The sequence below is a fragment of the Leuresthes tenuis genome, unplaced genomic scaffold (genome assembly GCF_036924035.1).
Source record: "Leuresthes tenuis unplaced genomic scaffold, fLeuTen1.0.hap1 SCAF_7, whole genome shotgun sequence".
Taxonomy (NCBI): domain Eukaryota; kingdom Metazoa; phylum Chordata; class Actinopteri; order Atheriniformes; family Atherinopsidae; genus Leuresthes; species Leuresthes tenuis.
Window position 1 is genome coordinate 3,791,617 of NW_027325361.1, and position 22,660 is coordinate 3,814,276.

At 43.4% G+C, this 22,660-nt stretch overlaps 1 protein-coding gene across 2 annotated transcripts in view; it reads right to left on the bottom strand.

Moving 5' to 3' along the window:
* phactr1 (phosphatase and actin regulator 1) overlaps nt 1-22,420 on the bottom strand; it is a 36,978-nt gene extending 14,558 nt beyond the window's left edge. Inside the window, exon 1 of one of the 2 annotated variants that reach the window (XM_072388931.1) lies at nt 22,236-22,420. In XM_072388931.1, coding sequence (XP_072245032.1) covers nt 22,236-22,347 — 112 coding nt within the window. In that variant the 5' untranslated portion in view covers nt 22,348-22,420. Of the gene's footprint in view, nt 1-3,415; nt 4,363-22,235 lie in introns of those variants that run through there. The other variant, XM_072388930.1, reaches the window with a different exon arrangement.
* Nucleotides 22,421-22,660: the final 240 nt, after the last annotated feature.

Consider the following 22,660-nt stretch of genomic DNA (forward strand, 5'->3'; position numbering starts at 1 on the left):
GGTCGCTCTTAATCACAGTTAATGTGTCAGGTGGCTCCGCCAGCAGAGGCGTTATGTAAAAGGAGGGGGGGGGGGTGTCAGAGCAAGAGAAAGATGGGAGAAACCTCAGGATCTGCCTGACAGAGGGGAGCTGAACACAAAAAGCTGAATACAGAATGGAAACTGTAGTGAAACGGATGGACTCTTCCATCCATTCGCTGTCTGAGCTGCATGAAAGTAATCAGGCTGGAGGCCACTCCACACGGCATGCCCCAGTTTTCCCATTTGAAGCGACACCTTTCCCATCCCACACAGCTTCCTCTGCAGAGTGGAGCCAGCTGAGGTGGATAAAAACCTCAGGGCAGTGAACGTAAACACAAACTCACAAAGAAGCGCTCAATGCACGCCTGAATGTTTCCCACTTGTGAATAATCTTTCTCTCTGTAGAATGATGGACTCCAGATAGTCTGGAAATGGCCTTATAACCCTTCCCAGACTGATGGGCAGCAGCAGCTGCTCCTCTAAGATCATTGCTGATGTCTTTCCTCCTTGGCATCGTGTTAACACACACCTGAATGCAGAAAACATCTGCTTTTATAGAGCTGCTCACACTGACTGAAGATCAATCAGGTTAAGCTGATTGGCAGCTGCCGTTTACCCTTTTAATTAGAAAAAAAGGCTGTTTTTCACACACTTTTCTGTGATTTGGTTCATTTTTGTTGAATAAATAATGAAAGGTGTAATACTTGTTGTTCACCTGAGGTTGTATTTATCTCATTTAAAGACCTGATAAGGATTAGATGATCCTCTGCATAAAAACTGACATCCTGCTGTCTAACAGACGGTTAAACAGACAAAAAACACGACTGTGCAGCTGAATCAGCAGTTTTGTCGAATACTGAAAGCAAAAAATCTTATTCCCTCCTCAGACGGTTTCCAGCTTCGGACAATTTGCATATTTTCTTGTATGTTAAACAGAACCAACGGCTGCTTCAGGGACCAGATCCTCAAGTAAAGTCTGCAGATGATGTCAGAGATGGAAAAACAACCCGACTGTAAGCCGGTAAGCAGCTGCCGGCCAGGGGAGATGTCAGCCTTCAGGTTGTCAGCTCAGATCTGCAGCAGCTACCGTCGACAGGCCCTTCAACAGCAACGTCCAGCCTGCCCTGCGCAGCCCTCTTTCAGGCTGAGCTTGTGCCGTGTGACACCCTGGTGTGAAAGTCAGCGAGCACACAGAAACCTTTCCTGCACCGACACAGAAGTTGCCCTCGGTGTGAAACACCTCCACTCTTCCTTGGGCTGTGGTCACCAGACACTCAACCAGTGCAGATTTGCAGGTGATAAATTGCTGCCGTAATGAACTTCTTGGCTCATCTTTTGTGTCTGCTAACAAAGCGAAGGTGTCCCGGTCCTCCCGGTGGACCCCCACCGGTGAATCAGAGGGCTCACACTGCGGGGAGACATTCTTCCACTCTGACCCTGGGTCTGTTGCCTCACTGCTGACTGAGTCACTCCACAACGAGCTCAAAAACAACTCTGCTGAACAAAGACGGGGCTGGGAGGCCGCTCGCCTCACCATGACGCAGGTTCCTGGCTGATTTGTGTTTTTGGATGACTCGTTTTGCTGCTTTTGTTATTGCGAATGAGGGGTAAATAATGAAGACCTCAGAAGCAAGCTTTGGGTTGACCGAGCATTAGATGTTAAGCATCAAAGCTCTGTCTGACTGCAGGTTTACAGATCTTTCAACTTGTCAAGTAAACTCTGAAGGTCTTTCAAGGTTTTTCTTTGGACAGTTTCTGCTTTTTCACTCATTTTCACTCCTGTTCCTGAGCATTTTCAGAGGAATGTGTTTTTATTAAGCCTCTTAACTCTGACCTATGAATCATTCAGGCAGGAAAAAGGCTCCTAACTTTATGAACCAGTGTTGTGTCGACACAGAACAGACAACTTAACAAAGAAGCCATTTTTAACTGGATCTTTAGGCTTTTTGCTGGATTTTTTTCTCTTTCTTAAGGACATCACTTTCAGATCCTGTTCATCTGCTGGAGATAGTTTTTTAGGCCTGACACTTCTTCTTTTGTCCTCCACTTGTCCAGCTTCCTCAAATGTTTTAAGGACACACTGCACACCATGCTGAGATATGCCAAGTTTTCAGCTAATAGCTCTTTGGGAATCACCTTGTTGCTGCAGAAATCCTATTTTCTGTCTGTCAAACTGTGTTTTCTTTGCTGTTTTTCATAGATGCAGCTAAAGAAATGGGAACAAATTATGTGTCTTTGTGACAGGCTGCTGGTAACAAAGACCTGAGAGATGCATCTGGACCTTCAGCTGATCCATCTACTGTTGGCCCAAGCCTCATCAGAAATGGTCTCCATGGAAGGGTGGCTGTCAAGAAGCCATTCTTAAGGAAGGGAAACAGGGAGAAAAGGCTGAGCTATGCCAAATGACACAAGAAGTGGACTGAAAATCAGTGGCAACAGGTCTTATGGAGGGATGAATCCTCCCCAGAGCCCGGACCTCAACATTATTGAAGCAGTGTGGGATCATCTGACAGAGAACGGAACAAAAGGCAGCCCACATCCAAAGAAGAGCTTTGGGATGTCCTTCAAGAAGCCTGGAGAACTATTCCTGAAGACTCCTTAAAGAAATGACAGAAAGCTTAACTAAGAGGGTTCAGGCTGTGTTGGAGGATAAAGGAGCTCAGACCAAATGAGAGCCGACTCCGGGCTTTTGGTCAGAACTGTATCATTAACAGCCTTGACTGACATCTGAATCAGCTGATGTATATTTTATGCTAAAATCTGCACTGAACTGTAGATGGAGAGCAATGCTCATGAATAATGGCCCACATAAAACCACAGGCTGATTTATGATCGATTTCTGTGACGAGTGATGGGTTTTTATGATTTAAGCCAAAGACGCTGCAAGTGTGGTAATTACAGATCAATAAACTGCTGGGCGGTCAGCGGTTTTATTGATAACCGGCTGTAGATCAAGCAAATTATCCAAGCCCACACATCCCTCCATTATGAAGACTTACAGCTCCTGAACCGGACAAAATGAAAAAACTGCCTCAAACTCAATAATTCAACAACAAATAACTTTTAGCGCGGATCATTAAGATCCAGTTTGGTTAAATCAACTGACTTCCTGTCTCTTTTAGAAGTAATATGCAAGTTGAGTGTTCAGTGGTTTGGTCTTTCACCGTATGACTGCGGACACATTAGACTGGAACAGACTGTTCAGCTCGACCAACTGGTGCGGCAGTCAGAAGATGAGCCACTGGTTCTGCTTTCAGCGGAGGGAAGCAAGACTGAGCGAGAAAGAAACACCGACAGGATTTCCAGTAAATCTAAAAGTTAACAGACTGTGACAATGATGAGAAGCTGTGGACAGATGTGGGAGCGGATTCCCCTGCTCCTGTGCCCGGCTCACCGTCCAGCGGCTCTGCTCCCCGGCAGTTGCTGCAGATGTGCTTGATCTCCTTCCCGATCTGACAGTGGATGATGAACGGCGTGTTGTTGTTGTTTGCGGCGGGTTCACGCTGCTGCGCGCCGAAGCTGCTGCTGCTGCTGCGGGACTTCATCCTGCCCAGGCAGAAGGCTCTCCTCCTCTTCCTCGGCTTCTCCTCCTCGCACGCGGGAGCCGCTGAAGATGAGGGGTCGGTCCTGGATCCGGGTCCGGGTCTGGACCACGAACGCACCACGTCGCCTCCACAGCCCGCCATGTTTGCGCCGGACTGCAGGGATGGACCCACTCGCGGATTTCAAACAGTCTGCAACTCCGTCCATCCTCATATATCAGTCATTATAAACCCCCTTTCCGGCAAATTCTTACAAAATAAGAGCTCCCGAACGCGGCTTCATGAGCCTAATAATTATTTTTGCCGGTGTTTTCCTCCTTTATCAGCACATTTCTTAATAAACAGTGACCAAACAGTCACAGAACAATACAACTGTAAAATAATGTGGCCAGAGTCTATAATTCCTGGAAACGGCTTCACATCGCAGCCAAATGACTTCACGTTAAGTTAAATCTGAATAATTATCCTGAAACTGTCTAAATCTACACGACCTGCCAATATTTCACACACCCAGGAAGCTCCTGAGTCTAACTCCAGCCTTTCTGGTCTGATAGTTACAGAACTACTGTGTCCTGAGAATAAAATACTTCATAACTCCACCTTTTATGTTAAGCAGTTAAGATTTTATAGAGTTTAATGACTGTTGGTTGATTTTTGCCTTACTTGCGTTACATATCTTTAGATCTGTCTGTATTATATAATTTCCCTTCGGAATAAATAAAGTATTGTGCTTAACGCTTGATGTGAGCTATAAATGTATCTTGATTCACTGTGTTTCACATTTCGTGTGTAGATAAGGTAGTTTTTCATGGTCTTTCGAGCTGGAAAGAACATCGAACTGACTCTAAACGCCTCATGACTCAGAGTTAGAGTCATGAGGAGGAGCAGAGGGAGATGCCTGTTATATCTGACAACAGAATAAATTGATAGAGCTGAAAATTATGAGCAGATATTCTGAAGGGTGGGAGTGACAGACAGTCCCGGCATGTCAACAGGGTGTGGGCACACAGCTGCAGCATCATGCAGCTCATATCCCAGCTCCAGCTCCTCCGTCTGCAGCAGCGATCACAATAATTCTGCCTCATAAAACGATGATCTGACGACTTCGTCCAGCAACTTTTTCCTATAGCAGCTGAACTGTAACAACCTTTGGGCTTCTTTGGATCTCTGTAAATGTACACGAACTGTATATTTTGGTTGGGAACAAGCACATAAGGTTTCTTGACTTTATTTCGAAGGTATTCTACACTTCCGGTTTTCATCCACCTGTCAGGTGGTAACTTGATGAAGCGCTGAACCCTCACGCCTGGAGCCAATCACAGAGCAGTCAGGCATGCCGGACCTGCAGCTCCAGCCAATGAGGTTTAAGCACCGAGATACTTAGAATCAGAAAAGAAAGAAAGAAAAAGGGTGATAAATGTGCGAAAAAATACTTTTTACTGGCAGAAAAACATTTATATACAGTTAATTTTAGTTGGTTTATATGTATTTATTATCAATATACCTATTTCCCCTCAGATTCGTTTATAAAAGACATATTTTTTGAATAGCAATAAATACTAAGACTTAAAATATCCTATTTTGTCAATAAAGTTTTCTTTATTTTGTGTAATAACAGAAAAAAAACGCAATTTAAAAGTTTCGATTTCCACCGCGAGAACTATTAAAGCTGTTGGAGAGCAGCGTGCAGATTTAGTCCTTTAATAGGACTTCTGCTACGTCCCAACACACCTGTACCAAGGTGTTTGAAAAACTTTAAAATACTGGACATACAAGTTTATGACTCTTTATCAGAACCCCCCCCCAAAAAACTCATAATAATTCATAATAGAAGATAAAAAGCATTTAAAATTCCAAAATTAGATATTTTACTGTTCTATGAAAAATACCAACTCATCTTGAATTTGATGGCAGCAACACGTCTTTAAAAGTTGGGATGTTGGTTTCATAAGATAAGAGGAGGCTGAACTTGGAAAGTCTCTCAGATTTAAGAAGAAGAGGAAAAACTGAGTCAACATTTGCTATGTGGAGGCCTGTGAAGGATCTCATCGTGTAGTTCCACGTCTCTGCCAGCAGGTGGAGCTCAGTTGCAGCAAATGTATCTGATATTAATTCTTCTGTCTCTCACCAGTGTCAGACAGAGCTGCAGGGTGCAGAGTGTCTGATTATCTCCCGTCCCCTTCATCTTTCAACAGCCAGCTGTGGTGCGTATGAATAACACGTCTTTAATGTGTGTGTTTAGGTGAATAGAGTCGTTTAAAGCTGTTTTCCAAGCCCTTTGTGTGTTGACAACCTCAGATTTTAAAAGAATAATCTGTAATTTAAGTACCAAGTTCCAGCTTGAAGGCGAACTTACAAGTACAATCCTCAACATAAAATATTCTCCATGAAGGCGACTTTTAACCGTCCTCAACTGAAGTGGATGAGGCCTAAAACGATGGGAAACAAGGATCAAGTAAGAGGTGCCATCATGGCTCTTTATCTGAAGTGTCACACAGGTTTACCCAGAGTCTCACTCTGATGACTCACTTGATTTAATAGCAGCAACTCCTCAAATGAGAAGGAGATGAGAGGTTAGAGGATGGTGGGACGTGAGCCTGATCAATAAATCCATGGCCTCACTCTGTTACACAAGCTAAGACCCGCAGTATGGTGGTGGTGGCATCTGCAGACTGAGTGATGCACGAAAGGTGCAGGCGTGACTCACATTACATGCAGCAGTGGCACAAAAAGGGCACTGATTTGGCTGCACTTACAGTTAATGGAGGCATTCAGACCTCCGTTGCAGGTTAAAAATTGAGCTACAGATATCAGATCAGCTAAATTTCAACAGATTTTAGCAGTAAATCAAAATTAAACTGCTCCAAGTAGCAAAAACATGTTCAATTGCATTGTTAACGCTCTCTAAAGGATGCAGGATGCTGTAAATCTCCTGTTTTATGGTTTTAGTGGTGAATGATTTTGTGTATGATTCACCAAAATAAACCAACTGGTTGATCTGATGACAGTTAATGCTAATGCTGAGCCTATACATCAACATTATAAACTAATAACAACCTCTGTTTAGGGTTTCAGCTCCAGTCAGACATGATAATAATCTGGCTGCAACTGAACATGTCGGTGTCATGTCTGAATGAATACTCTGTGCTTTGCTGCTTTTCTGTTGCATTAGAATTAAAATATAAAGCAAGTTTCAAGCTAAAAGTTAATTACAGTGTTTTGGGTCATGCTGTTGCAGCTTCTTCTCTTCCAGAGAGATAACATGTAAAAGGAAAATAAGGTTTTTCTAAAGCTGGAGTCAATGCCGCTCAATCCTCAAGAGGAAGAAGAAAATCACAGTTCTTTTTAACACCTACGATTCAGTGAGCTTAAATATGTAAAAAAGCGATATTTGCAGCCACATCCACAGCACATTTGAATGCTTATATGGATTGTTTGGGTGAAACGAGATGCTGTGGTAAAGCTTTACGTCGAGTGCTTATGTTCAGATCCAAAGTAACAGTATTTATAGCAGGGATGTCAAACTCCGGTCCTCGAGGGCCGTTGTTCTGCGGGTTTTAGATGTTTCCCTGCTCCAACACACCTGATTCGGATTGATGCCTCATTAGCTGGTTTGAGCAGAATGTGACAATCTTTTGAAGAGATCCATTTAATCTGAATCAGAGGCGTTGAAGCAGGGAAACATCTAAAACCCGCAGGACAGCGGCCCTCGAGCACCGGAGTTTGACATCTCTGATTTATAGCAATATGTAGAAGTTAGAGAGAAAAGGATGAGGGACAAAGCCAGAGTTTGCATACTTTTACGTACAATAAGGATGCTTTACAATTAGTTTAGTCACAGATTAAACTGAGTGTATATCCTACAGGCCAAAGTTAAAGATTAACCACGTTGGTGGTGAAAATAGCTGTGCAAATGTGTCATTTCTGTCAATGTGGGCTGGAGCCTATCCCAGCTGTCACCGGACAGGTCGCCATCCATCACAGGGCCAACAGAGACAAACGAAACGGTGGGAGGAAGCCGGAGCTGAGAGTCGAACTGTGAGGCCACCTGCTTTTGTTCAAGGTCTTCTCCAACATGATACAACTCCTCCACAACACTGAAGACCTTTGGCAGGTGTTTTTACAGACCAAATAAACCCACCAGGGATGAGATGACTCTTGTGTGTAAAGCTGTAAGTTGGAGCACAGAAAAATGATCCATTACAAAAGGTTATTTGAATTATTAATGGCTGAAAATCAGTTTTTAAGAAGCAGCAGTGGAGCTGCGCTCCCTGAAGTCTGAAAGGAGGTCGCTCTGTTGGTTTACCTGCAACCTGAAGAGGAACTGCACAGCTTTACAGCTTTATTCAAAGATAAAATGCTTCCAGTGAGTCTAATTAGATGCAAGATATCTTTACGTTTTTCTCCTTTCATAATCCCAGTGCTGCATGGAATTTAATTCCATACTCTTCCTGTTTATCTGAAACCCAAAACAAGAAGCCGGAAGATGTAATTCGGCTCCGGGCCTCAGAAACGCTTCTTTGGGGAACAGCAGACGTTAATGGACTTCTTGCATCAGTGTGTCGGATAAATCGGAGCACTTTCGAGTGTTCAACCAGCTCTGAGACACGTTTATTCGAATGAAAACACACCTGGACCACAGGTGCTGTTGTCGGATCAGAGGTGGCAGCGTGTCCCTTCGACAGCCTGTGGTCTCTCCAGCTGTCAGATTACCCGCTGCCTGAGAGACACGGAGCTCTTCACATCTGTCTCATCGTAAACTATCCCGTCCAACAGCATCTATTTCATGCTGCCAGCAGCTGAAGCCTGTATTTCTCATGAAGAGCCCTAAATAGGATTCCTCCCTCCTCCGCCCCCTTCATGGCTGTCAGTCATTACTACACCAGCCGACAGAGAACCTCACTCTCCCTGTGGAGTTTCTCAGCTTTGTGCCTGTGTGCTGTGATGGAGACGCATTAGCTGAATCAATCTCACCTTGACCTGCCTGAGCTGTGATCCACATCTCCATGGTGCTGCGTCTGCCTGACAACTCTAACGAGGCTCCAAGTCACTGAGGCTTGTTAACCACCTCCCCGGCCATTAGACGGGTGTAAAAATAACTCACAGAACTGGACGTGGCTGTCAAAGAAGTTTGGATTTTATTTGCTTTTAATTTTTCTGCCAAAAACAGTCACTCAGGGAGGTTTTCGTCCTCTATCTGTGGCTTGTTTCCACCTGTTCTTTTTATGTTTTGGCTGAGCCTTAAACAAGGTTTTGCCCCCCCCAACTGTCGACAGACTCCCACAGTGAGCACAAATAGCACACACTCGACTCTGCTTGCCTCTTAAACCATCCTCTGACTTTGTAACTTAAGTTTTAAAATGGCTCTTCATGTGACTTAGTGGAAAAATAAGTAGATTTCTTTTAGAACAAATAAGCTGGTCATCGATCAGGGCCCAGAAGTCATGTGTCTGGGTCTCCACAGCACTGCACCAAATGAAAATGCCACGATCAATAGCAGCCCTGTTACTGATGTTCTGTCCGAAGTTGCTCTGTTAACAGGCCAAATGTGCTTTTAAACCAGGTTGTAAAGCTCAATGCTGCCAGTTTAATGAACACACATGGTTTAAATGCGTTTAAATCTCCTTTACTTAATCCTCAAGGTTTGAATGTATATGCTGAGATTCTCCATTTTTCTACAATTTTCCATGTTTTTTTTCATTCCACTTGGAGTTGAAGTGCAAGAATTGCTCATACTTTGTGTGAAGTACCCTGAGGATGACGATAATGAAGTGCCTTTACTTTGTGTTTTGTGTGTTGTTCCCTTCAATTAATCTAAATCAGTCAATTACAGGAAAGTGCCGTGAAACATCAGCAGTTCTGTCCAAATTCAAAGCATGTTTTCATGGATTAAAGAAAAGCATAGTTTATTTCTGTATCTCTGTGATGTGACAGTGAAACCTAGACTCCTGTCTGCCCTGATAAAAGGACTCTTGTTGGGTTTTTTTTGGATGTTTTTATAGCCTGAGACTGAGGCTGTTTGCAGGAAGATAACCTGAGAAAAAATTAAACTGTTAAATTCAGTCTAAATGGACTTTTAAGGCAGTATAGGTGCCCTGTTCCTTTCCACGAGTGCCCCAACTGAAGCTCTACATGACCACAACTCCTTAAAGGGGAACTCCGGTATTTTTAAACCTTATTTCTGGCATGAAATACGTTCATCTACTCACCGAGAACAGTTTGGTGAAAGTCGGCGTCCTTCAGAAGATATTTAGATTCCTCGAGATCCATATAACGGAGTGAACGGGGCTTAGAGGATGCAGCCTCTAAATAAGGCATTATCTGTCTTTATTTCACCAATACTTTAAGAAGAATGAATGAATGAACGTGTGCTATAGCTCTGTTAGCTCAGAGCTGCTGTTATGTGGCTACTTGCAGCTATAGGAGAGCTAACGGAGGGATTTCTACACAGGCACTCTACTGGGACCACTACATCCATATTTAGTTATCTAAATATCTTCTGAAGGACGCCGATTTTCGCCAAACTGTTCTCGGTGAGTAGATGAACGTATTTCATGCCAGAAATAAGGTCTAGGTTTAAAAATACCGGAGTTCTCCTTTAATCCCTAACATTGAGACGTGGGAACGAGTGCTGAATTGGGATTGGACAACAGCCTTCATGTTGGACTTCTAAAAAGGCAAAATGTGCAACTCAAAGTGTTTGTCTGCCAGACACCAGTTAGGGTTAGCTGTAAAATACCTTTTTATTCATGTGCAAAGTCTGAGGTGTGTTGACCTGACCCTTAAATTGAGCTGCACATGCAACACTGTCTTGATGATTCATGTCATGCCGCAGGACCAAAACCTCCCCGTCGTCTCCACTGATCCTCTTGTCTGTTTCTGATCACTACTCATCACCTCACAAATCATTGTCTCATCCCATGTGGGGGCTTCTGTCTCCATCAGTCAAAAAATATTAATCATCCTCCGGCCTTTGATGGGAGTGGTGCTAATTTGGGCCACGAACTGAGACTGTGATCTTGACAGAGATTTAGCATCAAAGATTAATCTGGTACTTCACAAGTGAGACGTTAAGGTGCAGACCTTCTGTTTGGAGTCGGAAAAGGACTTTAATCTTCATCACTCTCCATCTCTTTCACAGCACCTCCTTCCCCGCTCTTCATTTGCACAACTACCTTCCTGATTAGCATGTTAGCCGGCTGCAGGGTTGCTGTGGAATTGCCCTGTTAAATCTAAAGGCAGCACACACACTTGTATACGATTCTCTGGGTGTGCAGCTCAGAAGCACCGTGAGCAAAGTGATGGAAGAGGCTCAAAATGGAGTGATTTGTAGATAATTGGCAGCACAGCAGGAGCACTTCCCTGAGTCAAATATGCTGCAAAGAGAACTCTATTTTACTGGCTTCCAACAGATAAACCACAGAATTATCCATCAGTAGTCAGGGTCATCTGGACAGTGTCCTTATTTTAATTTTCACTGTGAAGAAGATCATTTGTCACTATTTCAACAGATAAAGACAGCGAGCCGTGACCTAGATGGATGCATGGCTTGATTTATTGAAAAATAATAGATAATTTTAGTTAAGTTATAGAAATCTGAACTTTCAAGCTACAGGAGGAAGCAGCGTTAGCAGCAGCTCTGATGATCCACCAAACAACTAGAATGGTTTTGCTTTCTGACAACAGAAGTAAAGCATCTCTATAAATAAACAGAAAAAGATTTTTAACACCATCTACACCCTTCTACTGAACCAAATAAACCCGTTTAAGGTTATAATCGAGTTTAACTGCTGTCGCTAAATACAACAAAAGGAGTAATACAGTCGAGCTCAGAATAAAACTTATTAACCATCACAGCTCATAAGATTTAACATTTAACAACAATATTAACTTTAATCTCACTCTTATATTTCCATGCAACAGTTTAACTACGATCCAGAACAAATTATGTGAATTTCTGTCCCTGAAATATTTGCAAAATCCAGAAAGTCGAAGAACAAATGTTAAAATCCAACGTTAAGTTGAAGCAGACCTTCTCACTGATGGCCGAATGCACTGACCAAGGATCAGCCTTAGAGAAGAAACAGCTTCTCATCACTTCCTCCCTCATGTGACAGCGGGACAGATAAAACCTTGGGTACATTTGAACTTTCCCTGAGCTCTTTTCTTTGACCTTGTTGGCGTGACATTTTCCAGGAAGCTCAAGGTTAAATAAAGGTGGTTGGATGAATTCTTAAGGACTTGGGAAAAGACAACAGTGTTTAAATGAAGCAAACTGAGTCCCTGAAACTGCATCATGTTGTTACACAGAGGATCTTATCAGAATAATGAGATATTAATGACTTATACTTTATTATTGATGCTGCATGACCTTGGAAGGGTCAACCTTGGGATATATGGTACCAGTGGGTCCAGAGAACACATTGGAAAGGCCAGCATGGCACCAGGATGTCTGGACTTTCCTTATAGAAACCATAAGAAGGAAACTACTCCTAAAGGCCGACGTGGTGTTTTGCACGTACCTTAGAGTATAAATAGGAGCTGGTTTCTCTTTTCAAGGTATTACCTCTGATGCATGCGAGCTGTATGACCCGTATTAAAGAATATTCTCCACTTAAGACTCCTGATTCCAGCCTCCTCTGGTCCTGATGACAACAGAACGGCTGTCCAGGAAACAAATAAGTGCAAAAGTGAGATATATAGCTGTCACAGGCTGATCCCACTCCTGTTCTCACCTCTATTCAAATAAATCCTGTTTAGTACAAATGGATAAATAAAACTGAGCGTTGCTTTGAAAGTTGCACCTCTTTTCTTTCATTGAGGATGGTCCAGGGTTTCCTATGTAGAAGGAGATGATAAAGGAAGCACTGAAGCTGCTTTGTTGGGTATTTAGAGCATTTAAACAGCTCTTATCATGGCTGCTGCTTAGATTCTTCCAGGTTATTTCATTCTTTTAGGGACAGCTGACGTACTTTCATTAACATACTGCTGTGCACTACGCCTCGTTTTATTCCTTCAATATTTATCTCAAAGACTAGAAAGATATGCTAGAAGTTTGTGTTACTTTTAAACAAATTAATTTATCTTAAGGCACACGGAAAACACACAAGGAGGGAAGCAAAGAGAAAAAGTGGCGAAAGAGAGGATGAGATTATTAAGTCCTTCGCCAAAAAGAGTGACAAACACCGGAGTTTGTCTGAAAAGACTTGAGAATCTTTAAGATCTGAGTGGTTCCTGCAGGAAAATGCAAGGTATTCCAGAGATGACAAGACACAAGAACACTGGTGGCAGCAAGGAAAATAAGACGGCAGCTGTGACATCCTGAAGAAGGAAAAACTGAGGAGTGCCAAGGGCTGAAGGAACTGGAGCAGATGTACAGTAGGGCAGTAGAAGTATTAGGGCTGGAAGAACAGCTCCCAAAGACCCCGACACACAATAAGAGGGAGGTATTTAGCTATAACAATATTAGTTTTGGTTAGACTTTTAGAAAATGTACTGATTTTGAGAGAATTTAAGTTTATTTGGAGCCTTTAAAAACCTGTGAGGACCAAAGTGTAAACTGGAAAAGAGTCGTGGGACTTTTTCTATTCCGATGAAATGATAGACTGTCTTTAACCGAGGTTTCAGTGTTGGAACAAACCCAGAGTTTTAAGGCTTTCCAGTGACAACATGTGTCTGATTCGGTCTCCGCTGATCTTCCACCATCTGTCTGGAAATGTGTTGGCATGAGCACAGCACGAAACACCGGGGAAGATAGTGTGTGACGGGGTGGAAAAGGGCAAAACAAGTGTGCAAGTTCAAAGGCAACACGAAGTTCAAAGCTTCCTCCTGTTAAATTTTCTTTATCTTCTTCTCTCTTGCTGCCGTTCACCGTTCAAAAGCCTCAATAACCCCCTCCTTACGCCAACTGGACCCGCTTCGTGCTGATTTAATACAAAGCGACAGTTCAGCAGAGCCTGTAGGAAAGTATGTGTGTGTGTGTGTGTACATCACTGTAAATGTGTGAATGTGAGACTTGGCGTATCACAGGGATATGAGTCATCCCTCTCTGTCTCCTTTATGCAGCTCATCTGCTTTGATAGGTGGCCTTCACCAATACAGACAGAAAGAAACGCCGGTGTGGATCTTTACTGCATGAAGTGATTCGATGTGTGTTTTTCCTTACAGTAACACAGCAGGGCCACACTCACAACTGCCACGGCGTGGGCGGGGGGGCAATTTAAGAAGGGAAGCTCACGAGAGGCTGCAGAGAAACGGGCAACACAGCAAGCAAACCGTGGGGGACAAAGAGCCAGAAATACATTTCTGAATGCACAACACGCTCATCCAATGTAATGATAGACAGGAAATGAACGGAACAAACTCTGGATTTGTCTGTGAATCTATAAGAAAGTGAGCAAAGGTTGGATAAAGATTGGCTTGTTTTTGTTTTGTACATAATTATTTAAAATAAATTTTTGAGGCAATCTGTGCAGTTTGCAGCTATTTAACAAACTTAAAGAGGAACTTTTCAAACCTAGACCTTATTTCTGGCATGAAATACGTTCATCTGCTCACTGAGAACAGTTTGGTGAAAGTCGGCATCCTTCGGAAGATATTTAGATAACTAAATATGGATGAAGTGGTCCCAGTAGAGTGCCTGTGTAGAAATCCCTCCGTTAGCTCTCCTATAGCTGCAAGTAGCCACATAACAGCAGCTATGAGCTAACAGAGCTATAGCACACGTTCATTCATTCATTCTTCTTAAAGTATTGGTGAAATAAAGACAGATAATGCCTTATTTAGAGGCTGCATCCTCTAAGCCCCGTTCACTCCGTTATATGGATCTCCAGTTATCTAAATATCTTCTGAAGGACGCCGACTTTCACCAAACTGTTATCGGTGAGTAGATAAATGTATTTCATGCCAGAAATAAGGTTTAAAAATACCGGAGTTCCCCTTTAATGACTGTTTAACCAATTAAAGCTTTGTGCATTAAAATTGTGGTGATTTCAAATAAATTTCCTTATTAAAGAAGGATTAAAGCGTTAAAATGCGGCTTGTTTGCTTAACTGATATATATCCGAGGCCACAAACACTCTTAGTGCCACATCCACCACTTAACACATTAGTCCTTGGGCTAAATTGAGTCGACTGGCTTCAATTAGCCACAAATTCAACCGAGAGGAAGCCCACACTCTGTAAATCCTCCTCTGGAACTTCCAGGTTTTATCCCAGTGAGCTCTCTGACAACAATGGCAGCGACATCCAGAATTGAGAGACGGTTTTCTTCACAGTTCGCCTAAATAATGCAACGCAACCACAACACCCTGCATTCAAAAGCTTCTGCTCCATCTCAACTCAAACTAATCCGCCGCTCTGTGCTGCGGGTCTCACTATCAGACTGACATGTGGGTGATAAAAGCAACAAGTTCAGACAGGCTGTCTATAGGTTGTCACAAAGCATTGTGGGAAATTAAAATCACAGAAGCCCCGTCTCCAATTTGTGCTACATAACAACACAAATATTAAGGCCCAACTATATATATCTTATTTCTGACCTGGGCCTCTTTAAATCTAGGCTAAAAACATATTTATTTCAGATGGCTTTTAATACCCAGTAGTATGGTGACACTTTTATATTATCTTATTCAATTTTGCTGTATTTTATTGCGTTTACTGTTATTTTATTGTTTTGTACTTATTCTTTTCTTTATTTATTATCTGCTGTAAAACACTTTGGTACCGAAATGGATTGTTGTAAAGGGCTGTATAAATAAATTACATTTACATTTACATATATAGGAAAAAGGAACAATAATGACACAACTAAAAGAAAAGTGACAGGTTTGGGCTACTCTGGCAGGAGGTCTGGAGTAGATTCCAATCCTGGCTCTCGCCTTTAGAAGATTTTGCTGAGAAACTACAACGTGGGGTCAAAGAAGCTCTCAAAACAAGTGGAACAGGCTGCGGAAACAAGGCAACTCTACCGGAGGGTCCAAATCAACAGTTTGATCAATTCAAAGGGAAGGAACAAAGAAAACGCGCTGAGCTTGGTAACAAAGGAAGGCCCGAACATCCACAGAAGCCAGTCAACATTCAAGTCTACCAAAAAGAGAAGAAATCATGGGATGAAATGGAAATGGACCCTAAAAATACTGCGAGAAAGAGGTAAAATACTGTAAAGCTGTAGTTCACTGAAGTATCAAAAATATCTAATTTCTCTTAAAAGCTGACATCTAAAGCTTTTCTCTGGCAGTACCCTCAAAATAAAGCTGAGTTATAACAGAGTATAACTTAATATTTCTTATTTTTTAGGCCTGACTGTACTCTGTGTGTCAAATCTAAGGCAAAACTTGATTTTTTTTAATAGAAAGCACTACAATGATTTGTTTTCCAGTGGAATCAACATTGAACAAGTGCATATCATGGGTGTTTACTCCAGCAGGGTAAGAAATTCATATAAATTACACTATAAACAACAAAAGAACGTATCAGTTCCTTTGGAGAGCATCTTATTCTTAATTTGTGAAGTGATGCAGTGATGTTTCTGTGGAGTAATGTGCAATTATTTCTTGTGTTCCACCTGCAGACGTAATCTCTGGAGCATCGTGGAGACTGCTGCTCATTCATGTTTAACAATCAGCTCCTAGGAAACAAACCGGCCATTACCTTCCATTATTCATACAAGATATATAATGACTACAAATCTCGTGTGCCAGGTTTTTGCCATTTGTTCTCCCAGCAGAATACTTGCTGCTGCTCATATTTTACCCTCAGCAGCAGCAAAGCCCTTTCTGCTAGATTAAACTGCGTCTCCATGACTTTTAAAATGTTGATTTAACGACACAACTGGAAAAAATAGCATCACACTGCAGAATTTTGCAGGTAAAAAGGTGATTCGAGCAGCTGAAAGAAGTCACAAAACAGTTAGGTTTACCAGGGAGGCAACGTTGGGAATCTTGTACTCTTTCTTGAATAAAAATAGCCACAAGCAACAGCTTCCAACAGGCAATCTGCCCTCAGTTCAGACTGATAATAACTTATTGTTAATTTAATATAATCATTATCACTATAAAATGATTTAAAGCCAAACAGCTCATCAGTTAGTTGATCGTTTTCAGTCGTCCAAAATACTCGGCCTACACATATATAAAAGGTGCATGCAAATAAAGCGTCGTGGTTAAAAGAGCATCACAGTCCCTGAGGGCGTTTTCTTTTACGCCACACCTCCTGGCGTCATCCAGCGGAGACATACTTCACAGTTTCCTGGGTAATGACGTGGCTCTGAGTCACTGGCCTTCATTGGCTCAGGATTTCTCTCTCGGCACAGAGGTCAGCTTGCGTGAGCTGAATGGACGAAGTCACGTGCCGGCAGAGGAAGAGCGAAGGCGTTTGTGTAAATGCGCGGCGGCGAGGCGGAGGGAACCCCCCTCTGCATTTTAAACAGTCACACCTCTTCCCTGTGCCTTTGTATTCTGCCCAGGTGGGCCTGGCCCTCTGCTGTCTTATGCATGCAGATAGCAGTGCTGGCAGAAGAGCAGAGACAGGGCAAATAAGAGGAGAAAGGGAGTGTTGCTCATGCATGCGGCCTTTTCACCGTTTGGACGGCAGCCAGCCTGGGTTCTTCTTCAGTGTGCCAGTCTTCATGGTGCTACAATGGGATTTGATGCATCCTGCCCTTATCTTCAATCCCTTCCTGCTCCTCCACCTCCTCTCTTTTAAGCCCTCACCGTCTCTGTCTTTTATTTAGTTCTGCATTAGCACTCTCTCTGTCTGAATGAGAGCGTGGTAATGCCTGCATCTTGGCCTTTGTGGGAAAGGCTAAGCTCCCACTGAGCTGACCTGGATTCACAGTGCAGGAGCAGCACCCGTCATGTCTGAGATCCGGACTGACTCGATGTAACGGAAACCAGCCGAAACACAGAGAACTACCATAAACCCTGCAGCTCGTCAGGTCTTCAGCATCTTCCTGTTGGCTGCTTTGTTCTGGTTTTGCATCAGATTTTCTTCTCAAACGGCAGAAGAAAGTGGAAACAAATGGCAAAAATGCAAAGTTAATATTTGATTTGAATCCACTGAATGCACAGACACCTTGTCTGTTTCTGCTTGGAGTGGAAGTCGGCAAATGTTTCCCAAAACGTTACTCATCACACTGTCCGAAGGCTGTAATACAACCAAGCATCCGTTCGTCTGCCTAATTGCTCTCAGAGTCAAATGAGACTGATAAAGCCTTGAATTCTCTTCTAAATAACTGAACAAATAGAAAATCATTACCTTTTCTGAGCCTTAGGTACAAACACTAGGTCAGGAGTTTACAGCGTTGTCGTTAAAGGAAATGGCCTCCATTGCTAAACTCACTAATTGCTGCCTTTTTAGTATTTTTACACCAAATATACAGCGGCAGCTCAGTCCTGAAACAAGCATATGAGGACCACATGTGCTCAGATTGTTTGATTATTCCATTTACATAACTGTGCAGCTTATTTTCTATTAAACCAGCACTGAGGTCCGGTGGGTCCAACATGCTTCAGTGGCCTCTGCGACACTTTAACAACCTGAATAAAGTCCAGTAGTACCTGTCTACATGGTACAGTCTCACAGCTGGTGGTGTAATTCAGACTGAGAAACAAGCCATTAGGCTGAGATAACTCTTTATAGACCTGTGGGACAGGATTGTGTCGAAGTCCTGACATATGAGCAAGGATGCAAGAAAATATATGCATGATTTGAAGTGAAGAACAGCAACGTCAGTAGTTTCAAAATAAAATGAGTTTGGAACCAACAGCAGAATTCCAAGATACAGCAGAATAACTGAAGTCAAGCGGCGAGTCAAACACGTTGATGGCCTCATAAATCTGAGGAGAAGGTTTTATGTGACGGGGAGAACTATGAACAACACCGAGAGGAAGCCTTTCCCAGAGTGCTCTGGATTTACGAAGGTTTATATTTCAACAAGACAGCCACCTAAAGTCCACAACCAATAAAACACAAGAGTGGCTTTGGAAACACTCTCTGCAGAGACCCACTGACTCCCGATGAGAAGGCAACACTCACCCCGCTCGCTTAACCTCTCACATGATGCAGCATCAGATCCCCCAAAAACGTCAGACATGAACATCCAAACCAGGTTTGATGCTCCCCATTCAACATTTCTCCCGGGATGAATGGAAGAAATTTCAAAATAAAACTTGAGGCTATTACGTATTCAAACCCCGTAATAAGCAAAGAAACTGAATACTTCCAGAAGTGACATTTCAGTTCATTTACAGTTACTGTCTCGTGCAAAAGTGACGCAGCGTAAAATTAATTACATACAATATTCCCTTGAAATGCAATGAAATCCTTGAGGCTTGAGTTGTTTCAGATGGTAAAAGCAGCTCTGTGCTCGGCTCCCCCGTCAGAATTCTTCCCAATTCCAAACAAACCAAGAGCACTCCGACTGCTGTCAAGTGCAGGTAAGCTACTGACTGCTCATAAGAGCTTCACAACACCCCCCCCGTAGATATTTCCATGCAGCCTCCCACCAGAATGTGTAACAGCTACGTTTGCCCACTGCTGTAAATGCAGCAGATTCACAACAAAGGCTCAAAAATCATACAATCACAACACTTTCTCTGCTCTAAAAACTGCTGCCTACAAACATGCTAACATGTTACATGCTTAAAATGTTTTGCTCAGTGTGAAACTGAGACAAAGTGCACAACATGTTAAGAAATGAGGAAGAAGTGGCAGACGGTGGCATTATGCTGCAGATTGTCATGCCAGGGAACCAAGTCTGAGACCCAAACGGCCTGATGTCGTCCAAGGCTCATCGCTCTCCCACTTCACTGTGGGTGAGTACAGGTTGGTGCTAAGCACAGAACGTTTAGATTTAAATAAACACAGGGTTACAGGTGGGCGACACCTCTCCTGAACGCTGGCTGCTCTGTGGAGAATGTGAATTTGTCATCATGTGTCAGCTTATCTCGACACCATATTGTTTCCCTGCTTGCTCTGAAGGTGTCGGTGTGTGAATACACCCTGAATTCTGACTTCAAGGTTGTGTTTAGAAGCTCAAACTGGATGATAAGCCTCCAGAACAATATGTGAGTCAACTTCTGCTCATTATAACCTAAAGCTAAGCATACCGGTCCACTGCAACCAAAAAAAACAACAGGTTTTTATTGAATTGTCAATATAGTGATTTATAAAACCCAGTGTATATGACTCCATAAAATAAACAAACCACAAAATAAATTTGAGAGTATGTTCTATAAGTGCTGGCCTCCTTTCCAACAATTTCTGGGACGATAACGGTCGGCAGGGCCTTTATCTTTCAAGCTATTAAGCTTCAAACTTAGCTTTTTTTTTAAAGATCTTATATATAATGCAGTGATCTTTGTGCTTAACTTGTTTTAAATACTGTTGTATTTATGTATCCCTGCTTTAATTGCTACTTTTCTTGTGCATTCATTCATTTCCCATCACCGCTTCATCCTATTCAGTGTTGTCGGGGCACTGGAGCCTATCCCAGTTGCCGCTGGCGAGAGGCAGGTCGCCAGCGGCAACTGGGTCAAGACAGAGACAGACGAGAAAAACAGCCACAAACAAAACAAAAACTAACCAGGTAACAACGATAGCAGGCAGGGGTAAAGGGTGGTCTATCCTTTTTAAATGGTGCACCAGGACACAACACAACAGGAAGTTACCACATGTAAAATGCTTCACCTTTATTTTTAGCCACTTTTTTAGCCAACATGAAGAATTATATGGTTTTGAAGGGTAATTGGAAATAAAAATGAGTCTTAAAACATAACAAAACAGAGTCTAGGTACTGAAAGTTTGTTTATGACACAGAGATGCTAATTAATCTGACTCTCTGAATTAGTCAAACTCTAATGATGTGTGTACACATCTATCTGTGTGCATAAAAGTAGTCAATAACTCTCCTCTTTGCTAAAAGCCTTGATGAGACTCTCAGCTTGATTATGACAGCAAGCTGTTTGGCAAAAGAGAAAAACTCTTGTTTACTACTCCAAATACTCACATGCATCCAGCCTCCCCCACACACAAGCATGCTGAAGATGTCATGAACATTTGTCATGTAAGAGGGGACACATAAAAGAAAAAGAGGGGGCTGGATTTATGCAGAACAACATCGGCTAAACACACGTGAAGTAAATGGGACTCATGAGAGTAGGCGGGAAGACGGCTTAACGGGTGAGAGAAAAAACAAGATTAGACCCAAACAATACTGGGGGGAGAGACAAAAGAAAGGAAAAGAAAACACGGAGGCTTCGTGGTCCCGTGTTGAATATTCCTCTTCAGTCGAAGCTGGCAGTGCCCGCTGGCAGCTGCAGCCTGCCTCGCTCTGTTTTCAGCTAATAGCCAGAAGCAGCACCATTAGCAGGACACAGCAGCCTTATCCCCCACCTTCAAGCCAGATTCAAGCTTAAAGGGGAACAAAAATGTGTTATTTATACTAGGGAGGCTAATCTGACTGAGAGGAGGTGCTGCTTTTAATGGAGCCTAAAATGGAGAGGAGCTGTTGAGGGCCAGCTAGAGGGCAGCTGAGAGGGATTATGAGTAGGTGGGTCTGAACATCATGAGTCATGAAGGTCTGAGGAGGATAAAAGGGGCATATTAAAAGGCAAATATGTGCGTAATTCCTGAGCTCATTAAGACTATTTCTATCAAATCAAGCCACACACATTTCTGTCTGTATTTTTCCTTTTAAGAGAAAAGTGGGGAGAAAAATCAAGACAAAGCAGAACAATAGCCGAGCAGATCTGTGTTTGAAATTGAAAGTATAGGCGTGAGTCTCGCCCAGGCCACCAGGCTACACAGGCCATGTGACTGAGATTTGTCACATCGGCCAATTCCGGGGGAGGGAGGCTCGAGCAGGGGCTATTTGGATGCAGCAGCCCACCGTACAATAAATAACCAAATAAAAAACAAAAGAACATCAAATATATGTCTGATGTGGATGATCGTCAGCGGAGGATCTATTCCACTCGTGGCATTTTCAGCACCGAGGGGCAGTGGACAGCTCCGCTCTGCTGTGACATTACAGCAGCCTCCCTCAGCCTTGCCCATCGGCGGGAGTGCGTATTTCCAAAACCCCCCCTTCCAAAAGCAGACATGTAGCTGTAAAGCGATATCAAGATGCAGATGAAACAGGCTTCGTGACAGCGTATCGTTGTGACCATGGCAACAAAGGACACAATAACTTATCTCCCGTGTTTTCTCGCCAAGCAACCACGCTGGACGAGGCGAGGACGCGGCATCCGTTCCTCTCCCGTCTCCAGAACCCGTTCATTACAGCAGCATTTAAAATGAGTGGCCCAAAGCAGCCAAGTTCACACAACATCTCACTGCAGCCGACAATCAAGGCGGAGTCTGGCTGGAAGCGAGCACAATCAATCGTCCTATACTGGTGATGAGGTTTCCTGCTCGAGCCAGTTTCTGTGTGAAATTCTGCCCGGCGTGCGCGAGTCACTGTGTGGTTACAGTCCACCATGGGCACCTCCAATTCCTGCACGATGACAACCCAAAGTCATGCTGCTGCGTGGGAACTGTCACTGAGGTACAAAGCAATTTCTCTCAGAGCTAAAACCGATTCATTACACTATTCCTCCCCCCCCGCGTGGAGAATGCTAATACACCCAGGCGTGAGCCGGAGCGCATCCGTGCCGCCGGCAGGCTGCCTACCTGTCTCCAGGTGCAGAGAGATCCTCGCCTCGTTGATGTAAGGTGTGTCACTCTTGGACCGGACCCTCCGGATCGGTCTGCGGTCTACCTCCTCCTCCGGGGCCGCCGCCATGTTCGGCCAGCCGGGCAGCGTCCACTGGCGACCGGCGGGACTGCGAGAGACTCGGCGCCGCAGCAGCAGCAGCAGCAACAGCAGCCACTCGTGCACCCGCCCGGTGAGACGGCGTGGGAGGGGGTGGGCTGTTGTAACAGTGATGGGGGGGAGGAAGGACTGAGAGGGAGAGAAAGATGCGAGGTTTGATGTGATGTTTCTTTTCCTATAAGTAGCTCCACCTGCTCATGCTCCAACAGCAACACACAGATACCACAAATACACTATTTAACCAGCCTCTTACTGACCTGAAATACAAGGAAAACTGACAGGA